This window comes from Lolium perenne, chromosome 4, assembly GCF_019359855.2.
Source record: "Lolium perenne isolate Kyuss_39 chromosome 4, Kyuss_2.0, whole genome shotgun sequence".
In the NCBI taxonomy this organism is placed as follows: domain Eukaryota; kingdom Viridiplantae; phylum Streptophyta; class Magnoliopsida; order Poales; family Poaceae; genus Lolium; species Lolium perenne.
In genome coordinates, this window is record NC_067247.2 from 79,406,709 (window position 1) to 79,426,152 (window position 19,444).

At 41.9% G+C, this 19,444-nt stretch overlaps 1 protein-coding gene across 3 annotated transcripts; it reads right to left on the reverse strand.

Moving 5' to 3' along the window:
• Positions 1–10,842: 10,842 nt before the first annotated feature.
• Positions 10,843–18,923, reverse strand: LOC127293073 (uncharacterized). Of its 3 annotated transcripts, XM_071818679.1 has the most exons (8): positions 18,556–18,923; positions 18,342–18,406; positions 18,175–18,258; positions 15,330–17,939; positions 14,698–14,813; positions 14,373–14,448; positions 14,143–14,271; positions 10,843–14,021 (listed from the first exon to the last, which is right to left on the reverse strand). In XM_071818679.1, the coding sequence occupies exons 1-4, from the start codon at positions 18,824–18,826 to the stop codon at positions 17,817–17,819; spliced, it is 543 nt and encodes a 180-aa protein (XP_071674780.1). In that variant the 5' UTR covers positions 18,827–18,923; the 3' UTR covers positions 10,843–14,021; positions 14,143–14,271; positions 14,373–14,448; positions 14,698–14,813; positions 15,330–17,816. The 3 variants fall into 3 exon arrangements, with proteins under 3 accessions (XP_071674780.1, XP_071674779.1, XP_071674778.1); XM_071818678.1 differs by having other exon boundaries at positions 10,845–14,021; positions 14,147–14,271; positions 14,373–14,813; XM_071818677.1 differs by having other exon boundaries at positions 10,845–14,021; positions 14,373–14,813.
• Positions 18,924–19,444: the final 521 nt, after the last annotated feature.

A 19,444-nucleotide genomic window follows, 5' to 3' on the forward strand; every position in this document is an offset into this window, starting at 1 on the left:
TTAAACGTAGCCATGTACCTTGCCATGAGTTGCCATGTTACTGCTTCACCAGGGTCCTTCTTCACCTCTTCCTCCTCATCAAATTCAAGGTATACATCGTCCTCCATGTCAACAATGCCACCAATCTGCGCCTCTGCTCCCTGCCTGAATCCTGGTTCCTCCATAGCCTCCCCATCATCCCAGTATCCATCAGTCGCCTCCGCTCTGTCCCCGCCAAGGAGCGCTCGCTGGCGTAGCAGAGAGGCTACCGCGGCAGCGCCAGAAGGCTTCGGGTGGGTAGGTCTCTCATCGAGACCCCCTTTTTCGCCCCCACCTCCCGGCGGCGCCATTAGTAGCCCCACTGGAGACGTCGCCGCGCGCATCTTCTCCGTTTGCCTGTCGCCTGATGTTGTTCCGCCGCGAACTGCCTGTCCCATCTTAGCAGCACCATCTCTCCCGGGAGCCTGGACACCGCTATCCTTCTTACATCCACCATTGTTCAGGCCGGCGGTTGAAGAGACTTTCCTTCCGGCCATCTCCCTTGCCTCCAACCTTGTGCGATCAGATTCGCTTCCAGGAACGAGACCCCAACGCTCGATTGGCTTCAGAATTTTGCGATCTAGGTTACCTGTAAGGTGGGGATTTATGGCGGCGCCCATCGCCTCACCTTTCCCGTATCGGGACTGGATTCCTGGAGATCCTTCCTTCCGGACGTGCCTCGTACCACGCCTTGACTCTCTGTGCGCCCTACGGCGTTCCGACGGACTCTCGTAGGGTGGCGGCGGTGGCGGCTGGGCGGGGTCGCCCATATCGCCAGAGCCGGCCTTACAGAGTTGACTTTCTTATCTTAACACAAATAATCTGTGTGCGTGCTGCTTGCCCAACTGTAATTTTGTTCACCCAACATACTTATTCTTATGGGAGAGACACCACTAGTGAACTGTGGACCCCGGTCCATTCTTTTACATCGAATACAATCTACTGCAATACTCGTTCTACTGTTCTGTGCAAACATCATCATCCACACTATACATCTAATCCTTTGTTACAGCAAGCCGGTGAGATTGACAACCTCACTGTTACGTTGGGACAAAGTACTTTGGTTGTGTTGTGCAGGTTTCACGTTGGCGCCGGAATCCCTGGTGTTGCGCCGCACTACACTCCGCCGCCATCAACCTTCAACGTGCTTCTTGACTCCTACTGGTTCGATAAACCTTGGTTTCTTACTGAGGGAAAACTTGCCGCTGTACGCATCACACCTTCCTCTTGGGGTTCCCAACGGGCACGTTAACTGCGCGCCAGCATCAGTGCATAATCAAAAATTCACATGTTCAGAGGTGACATAATCATTCTTAACACTTCTGGACATTGCACAAAGCTACTGAAAGTTAATGGAACAAAGAAATCCATCAAACATAGCAAAATAGGCAATGCGAAATAAAAGGCAGAATCTGTCAAAACAGAAAAGTCAGTAAAGACAAATTTTTCTGGGGCACTTAACTTGCTCAGATGAAAATGCTCACATTGAATGAAAGTTGCGTACATATCTGAGGATTACTCACGTAAATTGGCAGATTTTTTTGAGTTACCTACAGAGAATACTACTCAAATTCGTGACAGCAAGAAATCTGTTTCAATCCAAATCTAGTATGAACCTTACTATCAAAGACTTTACTTGGCACAACAATGCAATAAAATAAAGATAAAGAGAGGTTGCTATAGTAGTAACAACTTCCAAGACTCAAATATAAAACAAAAGTGCAGAAGTAAAATCATGGGTTGTCTCCCATAAGCGCTTTTCTTTATAGCCATTAAGATGGGCTCAGTAATTTTAACGATGCTCACATAAGAACGAGAGTTGAAGCAAAGAGAGCATCAAAAAGCAAGTATGAAACAAATTTAAGTCTAACCCACTTCCTATGAAAAGGAATCTTGTAAATAAACAAATTCATGAAGAACAAAGTGACAGGCATAGGAAGATAAAACACGAGTAACTTCAAGATTCTCAACATAAAGAGGGGAAACTTAATATTATTAAGATGCATATAACCATATTTCCCTCTCTCATAATAACTTTCAGTGGCATCATAAACAAACTCAACAATATAACTATCACATAAAGCAATCTTATCATGAGCTACATGCATAAAATAATTACTACTCCCAACATAAGCATAGTCATTCTTATTAATTGTAGTGGGAGCAAATTCAACAAAGTAGCTATCATTATTATTATCATCACCATAATCATCATATATATGAGGCATATTGTAATCATAATTAATTTTCTCCTCAATAGTAGGTGGACTGAAAATATGATAGTCATCATTGCAATCATCATATATAGGAGGTAAAGTATCATCAAAGTAAATTTTCTTCTTCATGCTTGGGGGACTAAAAATATCATGCTCATCAAAACTAGCTTCCCCAAGCTTAGAATTTTCCATAGTATTAGCAACAATGGTGTTCAAAGCGTTCATACTAATATCATTGCTACTAGCATGCAAATAAGGTTCCATAGGTTTTCTAATTTTCGCATCAAACAATCCATATCTTAACTCAGGAAATAGATTAAAAAGCTCACTGTTGTTTTCCATTACGCCTAACTAGTGAAATCACACAACTTAGTGTTCTCAGGAGTATTCATTTTAGCAGTAGTAAATAAAGCAAACTAGATAAAATAAAAGCAAGTAACTAATTTTTTTGTGTTTTTAATATGGAGAACGCAAACAAGATAGTAAATAAAGTAAATGCAAGTAACTAATTTTTTGTGTTTTTGATATAAGAAAGTAAACAAAGCAGTAAATAAAATAAAGCAAGACAAAAACAAAGTAAAGAGATTGGAAGTGGAGACTCCCCTTGCAGCGTGTCTTGATCTCCCCGGCAACGGCGCCAGAAAAAGAGCTTGATACGCTTACAACACGCGTCCGTTGGGAACCCCAAGAGGAAGGTGTGATGCGTACAACAGCAAGTTTTCCCTCAGTAAGAAACCAAGGTTTATCGAACCAGTAGGAGCCAAGAAGCACGTTGAAGGTTGATGGTGGCGGAGTGTAGTGCGGCGCAACACCAGGGATTCCGGCGCCAACGTGGAACCTGCACAACACAACCAAAATACTTTGCCCCAACGTGACAATGAGGTTATCAATCTCACCGGCTTGCTGTAACAGAGGATTAGATGTATAGTGTGGATGATGATGTTTGCAGAGAACAGTAAGAACAAGTATTGCAGTAGATTGTATTCGATGTAAAGAATGGACCGGGGTCCACAGTTCACTAGTGGTGTCTCTCCGATAAGAAATAGCATGTTGGGTGAACAAATTACAGTTGGGCAATTGACAAATAAAGATGGCATGACAATGCACATACATATTATGATGAGTGGTGTGAAATTTAATTGGGAATTACGACAAATTACATAGACCGCTATCCAGCATGCATCTAAGCCTAAAAAGTCCACCTTCGGGTTAGCATCCGCACCCCTTCCAGTATTAAGTTGCAAACAACAGACAATTGCATTAAGTATGGTGCGTAATGTAATCAACACAAATATCCTTAGACAAAGCATTGATGTTTTATCCCTAGTGGCAACAGCACATCCACAACCTTAGAACTTTTCATCCTTGTCCCATTTAATGGAGGCATGAACCCACTATCGAGCATAAATACTCCCTCTTGGAGTTAAAAGTAACGACTTGGCCAGAGCCTCTACTAGCAACGGAGAGCATGCAAGATCATAAACAACACATCGATGATAGATTGATAATCAACATAACATAATATTCCATATTCATCGGATCCCAACAAACGCAACATGTAGCATTACAAATAGATGATCTTGATCATGTTAGGCAGTGATGGCGTGTAACTCACACGTTCGTTGGGAACCCCAAGAGGAAGGTATGATGCGCACAGCAGCAAGTTTTCCCTCAGAAAGAAACCAAGGTTTATCGAACCAGGAGGAGCCAAGAAGCACGTTGAACGTTGATGGCGGCGGGATGTAGTGCGGCGCAACACCAGGGATTCCGGCGCCAACGTGGAACCTGCACAACACAACCAAAGTACTTTGCCCCAACGAAACAGTGAGGTTGTCAATCTCACCGGCTTGCTGTAACAAAGGATTAACCGTATTGTGTGGAAGATGATTGTTTGCAGAAAACAGTAGAACAAGTATTGCAGTAGATTGTATTTCAGTAAAGAGAATTGGACCGGGGTCCACAGTTCACTAGAGGTGTCTCTCCCATAAGACAAGCAGCATGTTGGGTGAACAAATTACAGTTGGGCAATTGACAAATAAAGAGAGCATGACCATGCACATACATATCATGATGAGTATAGTGAGATTTAATTGGGCATTACGACAAAGTACATAGACCGCCATCCAACTGCATCTATGCCTAAAAAGTCCACCTTCAGGTTATCATCCGAACCCCTTCCAGTATTAAGTTGCAAAGCAACAGACAATTGCATTAAGTATGGTGCGTAATGTAATCAACAACTACATCCTTAGACATAGCATCAATGTTTTATCCCTAGTGGCAACAGCACAACACAACCTTAGAACTTTACATCACTGTCCCGGTGTCAATGCGAGCATGAACCCACTATCGAGCATAAGTACTCCCTCTTGGAGTTACAAGCATCTACTTGGCCAGAGCATCTACTAGTAACGGAAAGCATGCAAGATCATAAACAACACATAGATATAACTTTGATAATCAACATAACAAGTATTCTCTATTCATCGGATCCCAACAAACGCAACATATAGAATTACAGATAGATGATCTTGATCATGTTAGGCAGCTCACAAGATCCGACAATGATAGCACAATGGGGAGAAGACAACCATCTAGCTACTGCTATGGACCCATAGTCCAGGGGTAGACTACTCACACATCACACCGGAGGCGACCATGGCGGTGTAGAGTCCTCCGGGAGATGATTCCCCTCTCCGGCAGGGTGCCGGAGGCGATCTCCTGGATCCCCCGAGATGGGATCGGCGGCGGCGGCGTCTCTGGAAGGTTTTCCGTATCGTGGCTCTCGGTACTGGGGGTTTCGTCACGGAGGCTATTTGTAGGCGGAAGGGCAGGTCAAGAGGCGGCACGGGGGCCCCACACCATAGGGCCGCGCGGCCAAGGGGGGGGCCGCGCCGCCCTAGGGTGTGGCCCCCTCGTGGCCCCTCTTCGTCTCTCCTTCGGACTTCTGGAAGCTTCGTGGAAAAATAGGCCCCTGGGCTTTGATTTCGTCCAATTCCGAGAATATTTCCTTACTAGGATTTCTGAAACCAAAAACAGCAGAAAACAAAGAATCGGCACTTCGGCATCTTGTTAATAGGTTAGTTCCAGAAAATGCACGAATATGACATAAAGTGTGCATAAAACATGTAGATAACATCAATAATGTGGCATGGAACATAAGAAATTATCGATACGTCGGAGACGTATCAGCATCCCCAAGCTTAGTTCTGCTCGTCCCGAGCAGGTAAAACGATAACACAGATAATTTCTGGAGTGACATGCCATCATAATCTTGATCATACTATTTGTAAAGCATATGTAGTGAATGCAGCGATCAAAACAATGTATATGACATGAGTAAACAAGTGAATCATAAAGCAAAGACTTTTCATGAATAGCACTTGAAGACAAGCATTAATAAGTCTTGCATAAGAGTTAACTCATAAAGCAATAATTCAAAGTAAAGGCATTGAAACAACACAAAAGAAGATTAAGTTTCAGCGGTTGCTTTCAACTTGTAACATGTATATCTCATGGATATTGTCAACATAGAGTAATATAATAAGTGCAATAAGCAAGTATGTAGGAATCAATGCATAGTTCACACAAGTGTTTGCTTCTTGAGGTGGAGAGAAATAGGTGAACTGACTCAACATTGAAAGTAAAAGAATGGTCCTCCATAGAGGAAAAGTATCGATTGCTATATTTGTGCTAGAGCTTTGATTTTGAAAACATGAAACAATTTTGTCAACGGTAGTAATAATGCATATGTATCATGTAAATTATATCTTATAAGTTGCAAGCCTCATGCATAGTGTACTAATAGTGCCCGCACCTTGTCCTAATTAGCTTGGACTACCGGATCATCACAATGCATTGTTTTTACCAAGTGTCACAAAGGGGTACCTCTATGCCACTTTGTACAAAGGTCTAAGGAGAAAGCTCGCATTGGATTTCTCGCTATTGATTATTCTTCAACTTAGACATCCATACCGGGACAACATAGACAACAGATAATGGACTCCTCTTTTATGCATAAGCATATAACAACAATTAATAATTTTCTCATTTGAGATTTGAGGATTGTTGTCCAAAACTGAAACTTCCACCATGGATCATGGCTTTAGTTAGCGGCCCAATGTTCTTCTCTAACATATGCATGCTTAACCATAAGGTGGTAGATCTCTCTTACTTCAGACAAGATGGACATGCATAGCAACTCACATGAAATTCAACAATGAATAGTTGATGGCGTCCCCAGTGAACATGGTTATCGCACAACAAGCAACTTAATAAGAGATAAAGTGCATAATTACATATTCAATACCACAATAGTTTTTAAGCTATTTGTCCCATGAGCTATATATTGCAAAGGTGAATGATGGAATTTTAAAGGTAGCACTCAAGCAATATACTTTGGAATGGCGGAAAAATACCATGTAGTAGGTAGGTATGGTGGACACAAATGGCATAGTGGTTGGCTCAAGTATTTTGGATGCATGAGAAGTATTCCCTCTCGATACAAGGTTTAGGCTAGCAAGGCTTTTTTGAAACAAACACAAGGATGAACCGGTGCAGCAAAACTCACATAAAAGACATATTGTAAACATTATAAGACTCTACACCGTCTTCCTTGTTGTTCAAACTCAATACTAGAAATTATCTAGACCTTAGAGAAACCAAATATGCAAACCAAATTTTAGCATGCTCTATGTATTTCTTCATTAATGGGTGCAAAGCATATGATGCAAGAGCTTAATCATGAGCACAACAATTGCCAAGTATCACATTACCCAAGACATTTATAGCAATTACTACATGTATCATTTTCCAATTCCAACCATATAACAATTTAACGAAGGAGAAACTTCGCCATGAATACTATGAGTAGAAACCAAGGACATACTTGTCCATATGCTACAGCGGAGCGTGTCTCTCTCCCATAAAGTGAATGCTAAGATCCATTTTATTCAAACAAAACAAAAACAAAAACAAACCGACGCTCCAAGAAAAAGCACATAAGATGTGATGGAATAAAAATATAGTTTCAGGGGAGGAACCTGATAATGTTGTCGATGAAGAAGGGGATGCCTTGGGCATCCCCAAGCTTAGACGCTTGAGTCTTCTTGATATATGCAGGGGTGAACCACCGGGGCATCCCCAAGCTTAGAGATTTCACTCTCCTTGATCATGTTGCATCATACTCCTCTCTTGATCCTTGAAAACTTCCTCCACACCAAACTCGAAACAACTCATTAGAGGGTTAGTGCACAATATAAATTGACATATTCAGAGGTGACACAATCATTCTTAACACTTCTGGACATTGCATAATGCTACTGGACATTAGTGGATCAAAGAAATTCATCCAACATAGCAAAAGAGGCAATGCGAAATAAAAGGCAGAATCTGTCAAAACAGAACAGTTCGTATTGACGAATTTTAAAATGGCACCAGACTTGCTCAAATGAAAATGCTCAAATTGAATGAAAGTTGCGTACATATCTGAGGATCATGCACGTAAATTGGCTTAATTTTCTGAGCTACCTACAGGGAGGTGGACCCAGATTCGTGACAGCAAAGAAATCTGGAACTGTGCAGTAATCCAAATCTAGTACTTACTTTTCTATCAACGGCTTAACTTGGCACAACAAAACACAAAACTAAGATAAGGAGAGGTTGCTACAGTAGTAAACAACTTCCAAGACACAAAATAAAAACAAAGTACTGTAGGTAAAACATGGGTTGTCTCCCATAAGCGCTTTTCTTTAACGCCTTTCAGCTAGGCGCAGAAAGTGTGTATCAAGTATTATCAAGAGACGAAGTGTCAACATCATAATTTGTTCTCATAATAGAATCAAAAGGTACCTTCATTCTCTTTCTAGGGAAGTGTTCCATACCTTTCTTGAGAGGAAATTGATATTTTATATTACCTTCCTTCATATCAATGATAGCACCAACAGTTCGAAGAAAAGGTCTTCTCAATATAATGGGACAAGATGCATTGCATTCAATATCCAAGACAACAAAATCAACGGGGACAAGGTTATTGTTAACGGTAATGCGAACATTATCAACCTTACCCAAAGGTTTCTTTGTAGAATGATCAGCAAGATTAACATCCAAATAACAATTTTTCAGCGGTGGCAAGTCAAGCATATTATAAATTTTCTTAGGCATAACAGAAATACTTGCACCAAGATCACATAAAGCATTACAATCAAAATCTTTAACCTTCATCTTAATGATGGGCTCCCATCCTCTAGCTTTTTAGGAATAGAGGCTTTGCGCTCTAGTTTCTCTTCTCTAGCTTTAGTGAGAGCATTTGTAATATGATGCGTGAAAGCCAAATTTATAGCACTAGCATTAGGACTTTTAGCAAGTTTTTGCAAGAACTTTATAACTTCAGAGATGTGGCAATCATCAAAATTCAAACCATTATAATCTAAAGCAATAGGATCATCATCCCCAATGTTGGAAAAAATTTCAGCGGCTTTATCACAGGCAGTTTCAGCAGTTTTAGCAGTTTCAGGCAGTTTTTCGCGCTTTGCATTAGAAGTGGAAACATTGCTAACACCAGAAAATTGCTCTCGCGTAACAAGATTCAGTAAAGCAGGTTTAATTTCAAAGAATTCTGCTGTAGTAGCAGGTGGAGCAATAGGTGTGCATAAGAAATCATTATTATTTGTGGTTGTGAAGTCACACAACTTAGTATTTTCAGCGGTGGCCATTTTAGCAACAGTAAATAAAGCAAACTAGATAAAGTAAATGCAAGTAAACTAATTTTTTTGTGTTTTTGATATAGCAAACAAGATAGCAAGTAAAGTAAAACTAGCAACTAATTTTTTTGTATTTTGATTTAGTGCAGCAAACAAAGTAGTAAATAAAAATAAGCAAGACAAAAACAAAGTAAAGAGATTGAGAAGTGGAGACTCCCCTTGCAGCGTGTCTTGATCTCCCCGGCAACGGCGCCAGAAAATATGCTTGATGGCGTGTAACTCACACGTTCGTTGGGAACCCCAAGAGGAAGGCGCACAGCAGCAAGTTTTCCCTCAGAAAGAAACCAAGGTTTATCGAACCAGGAGGAGCCAAGAAGCACGTTGAAGGTTGATGGCGGCGGGATGTAGTGCGGCGCAACACCAGGGATTCCGGCGCCAAAATGAAACCTGCACAACACAACCAAAGTACTTTGCCCCAACGAAACAGTGAGGTTGTCAATCTCACCGGCTTGCTGTAACAAAGGATTAACCGTATTGTGTGGAAGATGATTGTTTGCAGAAAATAGTAGAACAAGTATTGCAGTAGATTGTATTTCAGTAAAGAGAATTGGACCGGGGTCCACAGTTCACTAGAGGTGTCTCTCCCATAAGACAAGCAGCATGTTGGGTGAACAAATTACAGTTGGGCAATTGACAAATAAAGAGAGCATGACCATGCACATACATATCATGATGAGTATAGTGAGATTTAATTGGGCATTACGACAAAGTACATAGACCGCCATCCAACTGCATCTATGCCTAAAAAGTCCACCTTCAGGTTAGCATCCGAACCCCTTCCAGTATTAAGTTGCAAAGCAACAGATAATTGCATTAAGTATGGTGCGTAATGTAATCAACAACTACATCCTTAGACATAGCATCAATGTTTTATCCCTAGTGGCAACAGCACAACACAACCTTAGAACTTTACATCCTTGTCCCAGTGTCAATGCAGGCATGAACCCACTATCGAGCATAAGTACTCCCTCTTGGAGTTACAAGCATCTACTTGGCCAGAGCATCTACTAGTAACGGAAAGCATGCAAGATCATAAACAACACATAGATATAACTTTGATAATCAACATAACAAGTATTCTCTATTCATCGGATCCCAACAAACGCAACATATAGAATTACAGATAGATGATCTTGATCATGTTAGGCAGCTCACAAGATCCGACAATGATAGCACAATGGGGAGAAGACAACCATCTAGCTACTGCTATGGACCCATAGTCCAGGGGTAGACTACTCACACATCACACCGGAGGCGACCATGGCGGTGTAGAGTCCTCCGGGAGATGATTCCCCTCTCCGGCAGGGTGCCGGAGGCGATCTCTGGATCCCCGAGATGGGATCGGCGGCGGCGGCGTCTCTGGAAGGTTTTCCGTATCGTGGCTCTCGGTACTGGGGGTTTCGTCACGGAGGCTATTTGTAGGCGGAAGGGCAGGTCAAGAGGCGGCACGGGGGCCCCACACCATAGGGCCGCGCGGCCAAGGGGGGGGGCCGCGCCGCCCTAGGGTGTGGCCCCCTCGTCGCCCCTCTTCGTCTCTCCTTCGGACTTCTGGAAGCTTCGTGGAAAAATAGGCCCCTGGGCTTTGATTTCGTCCAATTCCGAGAATATTTCCTTACTAGGATTTCTGAAACCAAAAACAACAGAAAACAGCAACTGGCACTTCGGCATCTTGTTAATAGGTTAGTTCCAGAAAATGCACGAATATGACATAAAGTGTGCATAAAACATGTAGATAACATCAATAATGTGGCATGGAACATAAGAAATTATCGATACGTCGGAGACGTATCAGGCAGCTCACAAGATCCGACAATGATAGCACAATGAGGAGAAGACAATCATCTAGCTACTGCTATGGACCCATAGTCCAGGGGTGAACTACTCACACATCACTCCGGAGGCGATCATGGCGATGAAGAGTCCTCCGGGAGATGATTCCCCTCTCCGGCAAGGTGCCGGAGGTGATCTCCTGAATCCCCCGAGATGGGATTGGCGGCGGCGGCGTCTCTGGAAGGTTTTCCGTATCGTGGCTCTCGGTACTGGGGTTTTCGCGACGAAGGCTATATGTAGGCGGAAGGGTAGGTCAGGGGGCGACGCGAGAGCCCCACATGCCAGGGCCGCGCGGCCAAGGCCTGGGCCGCGCCGCCCTGTTGTGTCGGCACCTCGTCGCCCCACTTCGTTTCCCTTTCGATCTTCTGGAAGCTTCGTGGAAAAGTTAGACCCTGGGCGTTGATTTCGTCCAATTCCGAGAATATTTCCTTCGTAGGATTTCTGAAACCAAAAGCAGCAGAAAACAGCAACTGACTCTTCGGCATCTTGTCAATAGGTTAGTGCCGGAAAATGCATAAATATGACATAAAGTATGTATAAAACATGTGAGTATCATCAATAAAGTAGCATGGAACATAAGAAATTATAGATACGTTTGAGACGTATCAGTGGCGACGGGCAAGGCAGCTCCGGTGTTGAGGCATGCGCATCGGGGTTTGGCGCTGACCGACAGGGCAGCGATGGTCAGGCGAGCTGCACCGACAGTGGGGCGGCATAGATGTAGATCAGTTTAGTTTTAATTCATGCTTAGTTTCTAATGCCAGTCCTATATGTAAAGAAATTTATTTTTTGGTAACTGACTTGCAGGCTAGCAGGAGGCTGCCCTGATGATCTGTGGTTTCTGGCTTCAAAGGTAAAATCATGTTGGGTTGTTAGTGACAAGGGATTAACTTGTCAATGCCTACGTATTGTACACTAGGGTTTAGTTGGAAGTAGAGGGCAAGTAGATCTCGAAGGTTTCAGCCAAAAAGTACTCGACGATTAAGAAACTAGGGTTGTGTTGACAGTAGATTCGATCCCTTCTTTGTCCCTCGACTCCCCCTTATATAGGAGGCGGAGCCGAGGGATTCGTAGCACACAAGTTACAGAATCCGGGAGGGTTTCTGACCCGCCCCGTAATAGTTACAAGTCGATATTCCTAATACAATTCTATCTTTTCAATTGGGCTTCCAGGCTTCACATTCTTCGACTCGTGGGCCTTCAGTAAACCCCGGGTACCATATTTGGCAGGCCCATTGGGGATGCCTATGTCAGTAGCTCCCGAGATTTTGCTTGAATCGAAGAATCAGGAAAAATCTCCAACTTTATAATCATACAATAACTCTGCCAAGTTTATCACATTTCTTTGGATATGAAATTATATTGTACAGGGATAATGGTAATTCTAGTTCATCTGACGGATCAGGTACTAGTTAACTGCTCTAGTGGCAATCCGCAAAAACCTACTTCAAGATCACGTCCCTGGACATGATCTCGGGATACTGGTGTTAACTCGACAGGTGCCGCTTAAGGTCTTACCATCTGTCGAGTCCCAGTCATATTTTATCGGGTACCTAACACGTCCGTTAAGATTTTTCTTCGTATCTTTTGATACGGAAACAAGTAGCGAACCGACGTCAGAGACGGTGCCACGCCGCTCAGAACGGATATGGGGTCTTACCTTCGCAAAGTTTTGCGGCATTCAGAGATTATTCGCAACTTAGGCGCTCTGAGAATATATTGTCGAGTCCTGTTTCGACTGCTGGAATAGCACATTTTATTGAGTCAACATATGACTTATGTTGCCTTCCCGATGGGAGTATATGTAGAGTTATTTGTATAACTCGAAACATGCTCACTATACTTTTTATAATTTCATCGGGCACGCGAACAGCGTTTCCGATGGGAGTAGCCCCCGAGGCTACAGCCAAGGACTTGTACTTGGTTGTAGGCTCGACATTTTAACGCCTTATGTCGCTATATTGTCATCCTTTCTTCAGCTTTTTAGTTCTATCGGGTGCGTGACCAGCGCTCCGGATGGGAGTAGCCCCCGAGGCTATGAACAAATGCTTGCTTTTGATCATAGGCTCTCGCCATTTCTATTTTGTCATACTCGAATTTTTTTTTTCCAGAGTAGCCTCCGAGCATTTGATCAAAAACTTGTATTTGACCGAAAGCTCTCGAAATTATCATCACTTGTATTCTTTGACCAGTCTTCGTATCGTCACTGTCGAAAAATTCCTCTGCTAAAATGACATCAATGCTGACGTTAGCCACGACCTCTTTACCGGAAAACACGATCTCTATCCTGTCACTGACTGGTGGACCCAAAATCCGCGGCAGGTTGACACGTTACGCAAGTGGGGGCACACGTCCTCCACTTTTTCTGGCACGCGCGCTGCAACGCCTGTCCAGTTCCATCCTTGCGAAAATACCACTTTACCCCTTAAGCCACATGTAATCCATCAAGATCATAACCGCTCCATCCAACGGTGCATCAACCCGCATGCTTCCTATAACAGGTCGTCTTCCTCCTCTGGTCTTCACTTCGCCGCGCCGCACCTCTGTTCTCTCTCCAAAAATCCCCCATTGCGCCCAACACTTCCTGAGCTCATCCACAATTTCACTTTTGCTTCTGCCATTGTTCATGCCACCACGCACCAGACTCACCAGGCATAGCACTCCTGAATCGAAGATGACGACGCCAGATCTCAGAACGACGGAGTGGGAAAGATCCAAGATTTCCAATCAGGACATCAACCTGATGAAAAAACTTGGATTGATGAAGAAGAAAGAGGCGCTGCTCTTCCCCAGCGAAGAAAGCTATCCTTCGCCTCCTATCGAATATCGGGTCAGTTTTGTTGACCATCTTATCCGCGGCCTCTCTACCCCCATTCATGATTTCCTCCGCGGCCTTCTTTTTGTGTACGGGTTGCAGCTTCATCAGCTGACTCCCAATTCCATCCTTCATGTCTCTATCTTCATAACCCTCTGCGAGTGCTTCCTCGGAGTTCATCCTAACTGGGCTCTGTGGAAGCGTATCTTCTGCCTCCGCCGCAATGGCTCTCACAACATCGCCTACAACATAGGCGGTGTTGTTAGCCCTGACGTCGTGATGACCCACAAGTATAGGGGATCGCAACAGTCTTCGAGGGAAGTAAAACCCAATTTATTGATTCGACGGCAACTCTGCCACCACGGCTTCTTCAGAGTCTCCCTACAAAACACGTTCAGAAGAAGACAATGTTTTCTAAGAAAAGATACTCAAAACCGTAAGCAGCTCAAAAAAATAAGTATTTCAGAGACTGGTGAAAAGATTGGCATGCATGGATGCTAACCTACATTAGAAAGTCTATACGCCTCAACTCAGCAAGTTAGATAGATTCCTTGTTGTTTCCTTCAACAGAAATGTTCAATTTATTCTTCAGTTTCTATGCAAGTTGGCCATCCCTGTCCTTTTCAACAACCTGCATTAGTTGCTGAGTCAGGTACAAGCTAATCACGACACCTAATTGCTGATGCTATGCTCCTTCAATATAATCATCAGATCAGGTGTTAAGCAACTTACACGAGAACAATTTTTTAGATATACAACAATTATTGTAAGGAGGCGGGCCCCAATCTCCTGGCTTTTCGATGGAATTCTGGGAACATATAATTTGGCAAAAAGCGCAGTAGGCGCATGTCAATAAGCACATAATGGCTGAGTGCCAGATTACATCTAAACTAATTAGTACACAAGTGACCTGGTGGTCTACACATGCAAAACAAAATAGTACAAAATAAATAAAGGGTGAGAGCATAGAGTGAACTCTCAGGAAAGCATTTCCACATTCATCCAAACTGCAGGCGACTATCATCAGGAATAAGTGCCCAATGCAACAAGGATAAACCTGCTGGGGTCCCTGATGGTTTGAAACAAATTGCGACCTCCCAATCTGTGTGGTGCAAAGGCATTGTTTGCTGGAGAAGCAGTCAAATATCCCACTTTAAGGTATGACAAAGGTCGCTGCATCGTTTAATATGGCAAAGTTATTTTTCGGAATTATTCTTCAATGATTAATAGCTCGAAATGATACCATCTAGAGAACACAAATGTGCCAAAAACTGAGTACAAACAAATATTAAAAGAACCAATTTTTTGCAAAGTTCGAAACCCAAGTTCACAAAGCAATTCAATAAAGAAACAACCAATTTCGAAAAAAAAAACCCACATTGCAGCTGCATCAAATTCTAGCTGTCATTAGGTAACAACAGAAAAAGAAAACAATATTAGGAAATAGACATGAGACAAATAAAGCACTACGATAGACCTGCATTAGATGGAAATGCTGCAATGTTAATTATCAAGTTTATAACAAACAAACAAAAGAAAATGCAGTTAGCAGAAAAAATAACAGAAAAGTACAAAGTCATAGCAACATGGAACTACCAAGATAGGGGAAGTCGTTGTCGGTAGTTTATCACAGGTATATCATTTAATGAGAAAATCCTCCCAGAAAAAGTAATTACAAAGTTCATATACCTTATAGCTGTTTTTATGAAAGTTTATTTCTCCCAAACAGGAATTATGGCGCTCAGTTCCTGCATTGCAGACTCATATTCTTGATGGACAACCTTCTCATACTTAGTATTGCTTGCATAAAGAGGGGAAATTGTAAGAAAATCACGCTACCAAACATCATCTATAAACTTAAAAGTTCTGAACAGTTGCACTGTATTTTGCATAAGACGAGATAATTATTAAGCTTCTGACATAGTAATGAAAACTACAACAAGTAAATCAGGAATGTCATCTATCTTTGTCCTTTGGGTGGGAGCTGACAGAAGGTAAGCTAATCTAGCACTGGAACAAAGTAGTTTCCATTCATTTAGCACGTGCCAAAAGTTAAGAAGTTCTTAGGGCAGCAAATAAGCGCTTAAGCAAAACAAAAGCACTTGTTAGAACAACTCATTCCAAGACTATCTCAGGAAGGTGGATTTGACCAAATCATCGTATACATATGAATCAGAATCAAAATCCACATAATAGCTTCTTGGGTAGATTCTGAATGAATCCCAGGACATTGACATGAAATAAAATACACGGGGAGATTATTTTTGTAATCCTACATGGGTGTTCATTTTTGTTACAAACACATTATGTTTCTGAATTTTTAAAAACATGAAGGTAAAATGGTAGAAGCCTCACTGGACAATGACATCTTGTAAACATGCAAAGCAATGTGGTCTCATACTTCAGAAAAAAAGATTCTCTTATGGTCTCTAGAACTGGGTACCATATTAAATCACGCTACCAAACATCATCTATAAACTTACAAGTTTTGAACAGTTGCACTGTATTCTGCATAAGACAAGATAATTATTAAGCTTCTGATATAGTAATGAAAACAACAGTAAGTAAATCAGGAATGTCATCTATCTTTGTCCTTTGGGTGGGATCTGACAGAAGGTAAGCTAATCTAGCACTGGAACAAAGTAGTTTTCATTCATTTAGCACGTGCCAAAAGTTAAGAAGTTCTTAGGGCAGCAAATAAGCGCTTAAGCAAAACAAAAGCACTTGCTAGAACAACTCATTCCAAGACTATCCCGGGAAGGTGGATTTGACCAAATCATCATGGAAGTATACATATGAATCTGAATCAAAATCCACAGAATAGCTTCTTGGGTAGATTCTGAATGAATCACAGGGAGATTATTTTGTAATCCTACATAGGTGTTCATTTTGTTACAAATACATTATGTTTCTGAATTTTAAAAAGCGCGAAGGTAAAATGGTAGAAGCCGGACTGGCCAATGACATCTTGTAAACATGCAAAGTAATGTGGTATCATACTTCAGAAAAAAAATCTCTTATGGTCTCTAGAACTGGGTGCCATCTTAGACGAGGAATAGATAAGCAGACTGGAAACTTGTACACCTACGAGAATATGCAAGCAGATAAAATGTAGCCTTCCGGTTGAGCTATCCTGCAAATCTCCAACTCACTATGCCCGCAAGTGCATACAAATTTCCCATTTAGTCGGTAGCAATAACATATAACATATACTACACAGTCCAATGTTGGGGGCACAGAACCAGTCCTAACTACAAAGGAGAACTTTTTACTTGTGCCCATTTTCCTCTAGGAGGTAGTGGTACTGATACGTTCATAAACGAAGGACATAGGGCTTATAACCATATCAAGTTGATAATGAATATTCCTGAATTAGAAAATGCGCTCAAATGATTATTATAATACTCATCATTTCAAGAGCATAGTTCCTCTATGCTAGGTTCATAGACCGGTTTTTGTGTGTGAAGCAGAAAGATTGGATTGGAACGTACGAGAGCATCAGGCATTCTATTGACTAATTAAATTGCAGCAATTGATAAGATACTAATGATGGTCGTGCATGCCAGATCAAATCTGAACTTGTATTTTTGTTACACCAAATCAAATGTCAATCCTGCTGAAAATAGAGAAAACTACCATATTGAAGGTCTGATGTTCGACCAATAAATTAAATAAACAAAAATACAGAAGATTCAGGTAAAGGCCTTATAAGCCATAAAATATGTTTCTTATTCCTTATTCAAAGTCCCAGCTATAACAAACTTGACCTCCTGTTTGTCTAGTCAAACACCAATTTGGAAGGATCTCAATAGCAATATATATGGGGATAAGAGGAAACCAAAAATGCTCAAATGCATTTCTAATTTCACATAGCCGAGCCTTCTCAATGATGGTTGCAGAAGGGCAACAAATGTACGAATAACAGCACCAAGTAGAATTGTGTGTCTCCTTGCAAATACCTGTGATGTGCTATTGGCGAAAATTCGGCAGCAAAAGCATGTATTACACAAAAATATATATTCTACTATCTCAGTTCCATTATATAAGATATTTTGGTAGGCTATTTTAGCCAATTAAAACATCTTATATTTTGGGACAGAGGAAGTACAGCTTTACCCAGCTGGTAAACAGGGATGTTACAGCTGAAAGGTATACCTAAGAATCTAAGATTATACATTATAGAATCTGCAGTAGATAAGAAAATGCTATAGAAATAGAAAAGGTTATGCACGTCATCATTTTCTCGTGCTCTAGCTTTGTAGGTTTGCTCCAACTGCTAGATGAGCAGTTCATTTGGTTCTGAGCACATAAACATAAACATACAAATGAATCCACACAGAAACAAGACAAACATAATTTGAGTAATTCAGAAGGCTCGTAATGCCCTTCTTGACAGAGTTAAGTTCATGGTTAGATTATCCAAAAGATCATCGCAAAAGCTAGTCATATGAATAAACCCTATCCTTGTATAAAGAAGAATTTGAATGACCCTGTAAGCAAAAAAATGTTTTCAGGTTAAGCTGAAAACAAATACCTTGGTGTAAGGCAATTGTAAAGGCACACCATCTTTGAGTGAATATCTAAAAGCCTCCCAATGAATGTGTCCACCTCTTTTGTCCTGAAAAAGAATCATTGGCCTCCAAATTAGTCGGATCAAAGAACCATATAGGCTTTTATTGTTCAATTCCATGAGAAAATAACCTTGCCAATGTTTGATGAGAGATTTGTCCATCCAGACTGATTGATGCTCACAGAACAATCCGTAGCTAGCATACCAATCACACGGGAAACAACAATGAACTATGTAATGAATTAACCAAAATTAAGAACAAAATACATCACACATGAATTGGGAAGGGGATATAAGAATGTGAGGAGGGGGGGAGGAGGAGAGGAAATGGGAGACCAGGGGCACCTAATATCGCATTGACCGGTGAGGACGGACGTGCCGACGAGGTGGCTTGCACAGGTGGGAGCGGAGGTACCAGCGTGGTGACCTGGCTGATGGGGATGAAGGAGCAGTCGCCGGGCGCTCGTTGCAGGGCTATGTCACTCGTCCGTCGCACGGCTGTGCTCGTTGCTCCCAGTGAAAAAGAGATGAGCCAGACGGTTGGCGAGGGTCGGAGGAGTGGCGGCAGCGAGACGAACGGGAGAGTAATCTGCCGACGGTGCTGCTCCATGCCCATGGAGCCCCAAATCTGCTCCTACAAAAGAAGTGGATTATTCAGAGGGAAAAGGGAGAGGAAGAAAAGAATGGAGACGAAGAGATGCGAGGGAGCTCACTGGCACTCCACGGTGCGTCAGGGCGCCGGCCAAGTCACGCGAGGTGTCTATCGCCCAACGCCCAACCCGCGCACGCGAGTCTATCGCGGAGCGCTCCCAGATAGGGCAAGCGGTCACGCACTTGCTTTTGCTTGTTCTCAATTCCAATGCTTACTAGCTCACGGCAAAACTTTGAAAAAAACATAACTTTAAATTTAGATCTTCGTTTTAGTTAATTTTTTTACATTAGTTTGATGGTTAAATTCTCTATCTGCTGGTGTAAAATTTTCTTATTATAGAATTTTCAAATCTGTCACCCTTTAAAAAAAAATAAAAAAAAATCGCGTCGCGTATGTGATCTATCGGATCAGAAAACTGCTAGCTCATGTCTCATGTTAGACTTCAAAAATTTGTAACTTTAAATCTGGACCTTATATTTAGATGTTTGTTCTTGCGATGGATTCGTAATTAAATTCTTTACCCGCTGATACTAATTTTGCAAATTAAAGAATTTTTGAATTTATCAGTTAAAAGTTGAATTT

Excerpts from the sequence above, each read along its gene's own strand:
- LOC127293073 (XM_071818679.1), bottom strand. The coding sequence starts at position 18,826 with ATGGGCATGGAGCAGCACCGTCGGCAGATTACTCTCCCGTTCGTCTCG. Across the intron at positions 18,407-18,555 it reads ACCGGTCAATGCGATATTAG|CTACGGATTGTTCTGTGAGC; the intron begins GTGCCCCTGGTC and ends TTGGTATGCTAG. Across the intron at positions 18,259-18,341 it reads TCTCATCAAACATTGGCAAG|GACAAAAGAGGTGGACACAT; the intron begins GTTATTTTCTCA and ends ATTCTTTTTCAG.